Here is a 7,533-nt window from a genome sequence, read left to right as displayed (position 1 = left end):
GAATAAGTATTTGTTTTTATAATAAGTTATAAAATAATTGCATCTATATTTATGAATAAACTACAAAATATAATTACAATCCCAAAACAGACAAAACCAATCAAATTCAGCGATTTTTAGAAACGCCATGACATATGATCGAGCTTATAATAAAAAAGCTGATCATATATCCTAAGATAATATTATAAACCCATTACTTTTCTTTAATTATTAAATTGAACAAATGCCTTTCACACGTATATTTCGTGTTAAATAAAGTACTTAACGATTTTTTAATTGTATTCAGAAGTTGCCATTATTGTTGAACTGTTGTTGCTGCTGTAAAAACCAGAAGTCTTCATCGCTTTCTCCTATGTCCCATAAACTGTCCGAAGAAGAAGCAGCTCCATTAATATTTTCAAACCAGTTAAGGTTACTCTGCTCCTGCATAGCCGGTACATCTTCGTCTAGTAACCTAGAATAATCGAAATAATTCTCCGGTAGCATTTGTGGACCCACCAAGTTCTGATCAGGGTAATAACTATTACCCACTTGACCCGAGTAGTATTCTGGGTTCGGGTTTGGAGCACTGTAGTACTCCGTCAAGTCTGACACCGGAGACAACGCCACGCTGGAATTTTCCGGGGTGATATAATCGTTGTTGTTCATTACACCAGATTGTTGTCCCATGTTGTAATCATACGTCATGAATTGATTGTTAGAGGTTGTGATGCAAGATGACGTTGCGGCAGATCCTGTGGTTAGGGCTGCCGCTGAGGCAGATTGGATCCTCTCGACGAGCCGAGGCATCCACAAGTACTTCATTGTGTCTTTGAATTGTTGGCTGTTTACATCGCATTTAAGCTGTTTTGCATGTTTTTGCACTCGCGTTCTCCAGTAGTTCTTGATCTCATTGTCTGTTCTTCCTGGTAGATATTGTGCGATTTTTGACCATCTGTTATAACAAATACAAACTAAATCAACTGTTTTTTGAATAACTAAAATCAACTGTTTTAAACACGATTACAATCAAACTTTTTTATCCATCTATTACATTACTATTCGTTACCATTCATTACGATATTTCAACATCATGTAGGTCTTTTTGTATCCATTAACAAATATCTATATGTACGACGCCACATAAGTTGATATTTCATCCGTGTTAGTAGTTCATGTCGTTATTCCTTTTTTTTTGTCTCACGAACGTATCATATCATATTTCTAGACTCAAAAAATGTAAAATACATATATTATCCTCTCAAGTCTCAGGTAAAATATTTCAAGTATCTTGTTAGTTAGAAATTGATGTTAAGTATATGATACTAAAAGATCTTTCAACTGTTTTTAATTTATTTGTATGAAAGGACAATCAATAATTTTGTTATAGAAAATAAGTATAGAGTATTAAGTATTATATTTTTTTGAATTTGGAACGTACCGATTGCCCCAACGGGAATGAAGTTCGAGGATCAAGAGTTGTTCTTCGAGGGTAATGTTTCCACGGCGGACGTCAGGGCGGAGATAGTTCAACCACCGTAGCCTACAGCTTTTACCAGTGCGTTGGAGTCCTGTTAAATTGGTAACAGTATGTATATGATCATTAATTAACTAGTTGGTCATGTGTAAGTATAGTGTGATGATTCCATACGGAAGAAACTCATTTAAATAAACGTTTCATATTGTGTAAAGTTATATCAAGTTCTCCAACAAAATAAAAATGCACCGCAGTATGATGCAAAATGCAAATGGTCCTAAAGGGTCTTTTATTGCAAGCTTTCTTCCATTGAGTTAGTGCTCTTCCCATAGAGATGATGATCATTAATTCGCATGAGTTCCTTTCACCCCTTTTTAATAACCAAACTTGGATATGTTATTCAATACTGAGATGGTTGATAATTGAATCCATTACTAAAAGATCTCACTCAAATAATCAAATAAGTTATTTAGTTGAATGAAATTATTTTAGAAATAATAAAAAGAGTGAAACAAAGAAACATTGGTATGCACTTTTTCATTTGTACCTATGAAGGGTCTTTTCATCTATGCACATAAAGGAAATAAATCATTTCTGAAATTTTTTTTTTTTAAAAAAATCTCTTTTAAAAATAGAAAAGGTCGGCAATCTAAAAGAACAAAGGAAAAAAAAACACAATCACACATGGTGATTGAAACATGAAAAGGATTGAACATAAAGTGACCAAATCAATTATGTTATGTTACTTGTTCTTTGGCTCTTTTAGCCAAAAAGATCGATGCTCTTTTTTTTTTTTTTTGATCAAAAAGATCGATGCTCATGAAGTAGAACATACATATATATATTTTGGAACACATATACAACATGTATATATACGTGAAATGAATCATACCAGCGCAACGAGAAAGCGAGTTCCATCGACCTTCTCCATTAGTAGCAATGTAATTTATGAGCTTACAATCTTCTTCTGCGGTCCATGGACCTCTTTTCAGGTCCGTATCGTCTTCCATGTTGTTGTTCTTCAAGCTTCTTCCTCTCTCATCCATTGATGCAAACAGAAGAGACCCTCGAGCAAAACGATTGTCTTTCTACTTCTTTTTTTCTATGTGGTTTTGAGAGAGAGAAATTTATGTTTTTTTGGAGTTATGTGTAGATAGAGAAAGGATGAGTTTTGGATACACAAGAAAAAGAGAAGTTGTGGGTTTTATAGAAGAGAAAAGATGATACTTTTCAATTTTTTTTTTTTTTTATAAATTATTTGGAACATGTGCGAAGAGGGGAATAGACAGCCGTAATATAAGAACTGTGTTTATTGATTTAATTATTTACTATCTTAAATACTCTCCATTCTGTTTGTAAACTTTTTTAACTCAAATTCCTTTTTTAAGTTTTATATTCATGATGTATAAAAAGAAAAATATCGAATACGAATAGTCCATTTGGCTAAACATATATTCTCTTATGCAAGGTAAGCTTCCAAGTTCCATCGTACGAATTTTGTAACCACTAAAGCAAATATTACGAGTTAGCTTACTAGATGTTCAAAAAGAGAGTTAGCTCACTAACGAGGGAATTTTATCTTTTAAATTTTGATTCCTCAAAATTTACAATGATTGAAATGCGTGCCATTAGTCAATACAATTTTGCATAGTACTCCATCTATTTCGTTTATATTTCTATCGTTTTACACTTATGTACACAAATTAATAAATTATTTAATTTTGTATATTTTTTACATAAAAACATCGTTATCCATACACATACTCATATTTCAACCAATAAAAAAATAAACTGAAAAATAAAGTTAATAAATTCTACATTAAAATGCTAAAACGACATTTTTTGCAACGAATTTTTTTCTCTACAATAACACTTAATAAGAACGGAGGAAGTATATAAATTTTATTGTATGGAACGAAGGTGTTATAATAAGATTGGTATTGTAAACTTTATTTCATTTATTCTTTCTAAAATTAGTTTTAGATTACATTCGAAGATATGTGGCATTTCTTCCTTAAATACACACATATGTATGAGTATTAATAATTAACTATAATCTAACAGTATGTTAAAATATAAAATAAGCATAATAATAGAATGTTTTACAAGGTTAAACTGATAATACATATATTTTACAAGGATCAATAAGACAAATTCATTAGATCTTTATGTAAGAAGTACATGTAAAATTTTGTTTCATACAAAAGTACTATGTATGCTGGCTCCGCTATTCATATCGTTTATTCTCTCCTTTGAAAGTTGTTAGAATTTTTTATTATTGGTTGAGCTCGGTAATTATATTATCAGATGACAAAAAAAAAGAATAAAGCTGCCAAGAAAAGCCTGTAATTTAAGTTCAAAAAGAAGCAACTTGTAGTGGTACTATTATTTAAGAACAACATGCTCCAGAATAGTTAATTTTGTGCACAAACACGTTGTCGTCTTTAATTAATGATGCTAGAAGTCTACACGTAGATAAAGATGCCGTCCAGTTAGAATATCAGTTAATAGACTGGAGGATTAAAGGGTTAATTATAACTTAGCACTCAATTAGCACTAAGTTTTAAAAGTTGACCCGCTGACTTCCAACTCTGTGTGTAGTACTAAAAGAAAAAAGAGAACTCTATGTGTAGTATACTGAGTTTCTGTTTTTCTGATTTTTGTTGATAACTAATTTGTGTTTATTGGGGTTTTCATTATTTAAACAAGTCGCAATAGTAATTATATCTGCGCTGATTTTTTTTCAAAAAAATTATCCACTTCATTCCGACCATAAAAACGCTCCAAATTCATTGACCCAGAATGCATGGTAATAAGAGGACATGTGATCATTTTGAACCTTCGTTTTTTTCAAAGTTCGTATATATCAAAAGGACAAGTTGATTAACTTCACCATATATAACAGCGAACTTTGGTTAATGTCTATTGCATCCGGACGTGTCTTAAATCTTTGTGCGCAAATAAATCTATATTCGTTGTTTTTATTTTTTTAGATAAATATGTATTTCTATAAGAAAAAAATCAGATTTTTTGAAATTTCTATAAATACGGGTCTAAAAATTTATAAAATTATTCTTTCATATAATAATAAAAAATACTAAACAAATATTTATCTCAATTCGTTTTTCATATCTTGTATTTGAAAGCTAAAGAAAAGCATTTAAAAACTCTCAAACCTTTCATACGGATTTCAATTGGATGACTGCGCGAATTTCAGAAAATTAATTAGAAATGATGAAATATACATGTAATACAAACATATATATTGTATATATCTTTTGTCAAAATTAAAAGAAAAAATTCCATAAAAATAATTTAACTAAATTTTGTTAAGTTTTTTAATATTCTATTTTTCTACAGGGTTTAATACCTTAAATAATTATTTTCTATTTTAGTATATTTATCAAAAATTTGCTTATTTTAGTACCAAAACTATTCTCATTTTAATCGAATAATAAGTTTCAAACAAAACTTCAAGAATCTCTAAGATTAAAATAAAAACTTAAAATCAAGTTTTATTTTTTAAGAATAAAAGTAACTAAACTTTTAATCATCTTAATTTTTTAATATTGGTTTAAAATTTAATTTCAAATTTAGTTTGTTCTGTGAAGTTTAAAACTATTTTTTATTTTATTCAGCATTAAATTTTCTAGAATTTAAAATTTTATCCAAAATTTAGTAATTTTTATTCTGAAAATTTAAAATAAATTTGAAATTTCAAGATTTGTTTTTTACCTTTAGAAAATAAATTAAGTTTTATTTCAAACTAATATTTTGATTAAAGTGGTTTAATTTAAGTATTAAATGAGCACAATTTTAAAATAAGTGTTTTAAAATGAGAAAAATAATTAGTTTGAATATTAAACCGCATAGAAAAAAAGATATTAAAAATTTAACAAACTTTATTTGAGGTATTTTATAGATTTTTTTCAAATTAAAAATAATTAAATAAATTTATATATATGTGTATGCCATGCCCACAGACTTAGAATTTACCCTAGATTCTAACTAGATATAAAAAAAAAATCCGTCACTCTTATCATTATTATATACACGCCAATTTTATCTGCATCGGATCAGCATGCATATATCATTGAGGCATATATTTAATTAAGCCCTATAATAATGCATTTATGGTGTTTTTCATATCCGAAAACAGTTCAGGATATCTTAACATTCATACCAAAAAAAAAAGACAGTTCAAGACAGGAAAAATCAGCAACCTAGCTTTTAGAAATAATTGATGTTTGTTTAACGAGTAACCAATGTTATCGCTATATATGATCACACATTATAGAGCGTAACTAATGGCGGATTACTTTTTAAAAAACGTAGCTGGTGTTTCTTTAATAATTCACTGTAGCATGACTTATTCCAACAAACGTATATAAACGTTACACAAATTAACCAAGAATTATTAAAAACAGGACCACTCTCCGAAAATACCCCACGCCACGCAGCCACGCTTAAAGCAACTACACTAATTGTCGTAATTAATTAAGTATCATTCATACACATTTTTGTACAAATAAATGCAAATCCAAAACCTACTAGTAAACGATACCGAACTAATTAATAATGCATCAACTTGTCAACCTGACAATATATCAACTCATTTTGCTGATCAAAATCAATGTTTTAAGCCTTTGAGATATGACAAAGGGACTTAATAGCTTTTATAGCTTAAAAAAAAGCTTGAAATTTTCTATTTCCAAAAGTAATCTACTTAAACAATAATCCAACTAAGTTTTAATTTTGTTTTGTTTTTGTTAAAGATCCTACTAAGTTACACGGATTGAATTAATTTTAGCCTGGAGTCCATGCGCAAGCAATCTAATATAGATACACGATCGCTTAGATAATGTTTGTTTATTTGTCAGCGTTTGTATTATCCCAAACTTCAACCAAGTGGAAACCATACATTACGAAATTGAACATTATAGTATCCCCAAACCTTCACTACCACAAAAACCAAATAAGAATATCTAATATATGCACATTCTGTATTTGATGGACTTTCACATTGACAAGAAGACAGTTTTTAGATGGCACGGACATCACGTGTTGTCACTATAGAGTGAGCGAAGAGTAAATGACTTGATACACACTCACAATTATAAAATACGGAATATAATAAACACAGGTATATGGAGAAATGATTTTGTCTTAGATCCACACATGTCTTTCTTTTAGGAAACCACATTCTTATATTGAAAACTGCTCTTCAGATAATTGATAAGTTTTGTGTTAAAGAAAAAGATATTTGATAAGTTTAGACTTCTATTTTATGTTTAGACTTAATAGCTTCTATATTTAGTATTGTTGAGACTTGATAAACGATCATTCGTTAAATTAATGAAAATAAAGAGTTAATAATGTATACTTGGTTTTCATAAGTTATGTGATTAGGCCAAATTGTGAATCAATAAACAGTGTGCCAAATACTGAAATAAATCTTTTTCTTCGTGAACTCTAATTAGATTAGTTGGCTGATATCGTAATCTGATTAATGAAAATAACTAAAATAAAGAGGTAATAATGTGTACTTGGTTTTCATAAGCTATGTGATTAGGCCAAATTGTGAAACAATAAACAATGTGCCAAAGAGTATTTGTGGGCATAATTAGTAGGCACAAATCCAAAGGAACCACCTAGAACCACATCACACACGCTCGCATACATCCATGTATTCATGTATACTGGTATTTTGTCTTATATAATAATATTACACTTTTTTCTTTTTATAAGTTACGCCGCAATTTAAAATGTTATGCGGTCACGAATGTCGTAAACAAGTTCAAGAAATTGAATCTTATTACAGAAAATGCTTTTTTCCTATACAGCAAATACGTAAGTATTTCCACAAAACCAAAAGAATGTGAACATATCAAACTGCAAATTCTGAAAAAGAATGAAAAAGATATCTTTAACAAAACAAAACTAGAAGAAAAATGCTGAAATGTCATATGATTTATTTTAAAATTTGTTGGTTATATCATCTATGCATAATATATATCTTTTATCGTTGTCTTCCGTTGATTCTCGCATACTACAATTATCTCTGTTCTTCGATAGCT

The 7,533-nt window shown here is 29.3% G+C and overlaps 1 protein-coding gene across 1 annotated transcript; it reads right to left on the bottom strand.

The window, feature by feature from the left end:
- LOC108809634 (transcription factor MYB108) lies at positions 1-2,629 on the bottom strand. Its single transcript, XM_018581784.2, has 3 exons — positions 2,349-2,629; positions 1,421-1,550; positions 1-934 (listed from the first exon to the last, which is right to left on the bottom strand). The coding sequence occupies exons 1-3, from the start codon at positions 2,500-2,502 to the stop codon at positions 283-285; spliced, it is 936 nt and encodes a 311-aa protein (XP_018437286.2). The 5' UTR covers positions 2,503-2,629; the 3' UTR covers positions 1-282.
- Between the last annotated feature and the right edge of the window lie 4,904 nt (positions 2,630-7,533).

The sequence above is a fragment of the Raphanus sativus genome, unplaced genomic scaffold (assembly GCF_000801105.2).
Source record: "Raphanus sativus cultivar WK10039 unplaced genomic scaffold, ASM80110v3 Scaffold1247, whole genome shotgun sequence".
NCBI classification, from domain to species: Eukaryota; Viridiplantae; Streptophyta; class Magnoliopsida; order Brassicales; family Brassicaceae; genus Raphanus; species Raphanus sativus.
Note: the sequence above shows the minus strand (reverse complement) of the source record. Positions and strands in the feature narration are given on the sequence as shown.

What these genes read in the sequence shown, in the direction of transcription:
- LOC108809634 (XM_018581784.2), bottom strand. Translation starts at nt 2,502, where the DNA reads ATGGATGAGAGAGGAAGAAGCTTGAAGAACAACAACATGGAAGACGAT. An exon ending in CTCGCTTTCTCGTTGCGCTG is followed by an intron (nt 1,551 to 2,348) that starts GTATGATTCATT and finishes CCAATTTAACAG; the next exon opens with GACTCCAACGCACTGGTAAA. An exon ending in CATTCCCGTTGGGGCAATCG is followed by an intron (nt 935 to 1,420) that starts GTACGTTCCAAA and finishes TTGTTATAACAG; the next exon opens with ATGGTCAAAAATCGCACAAT.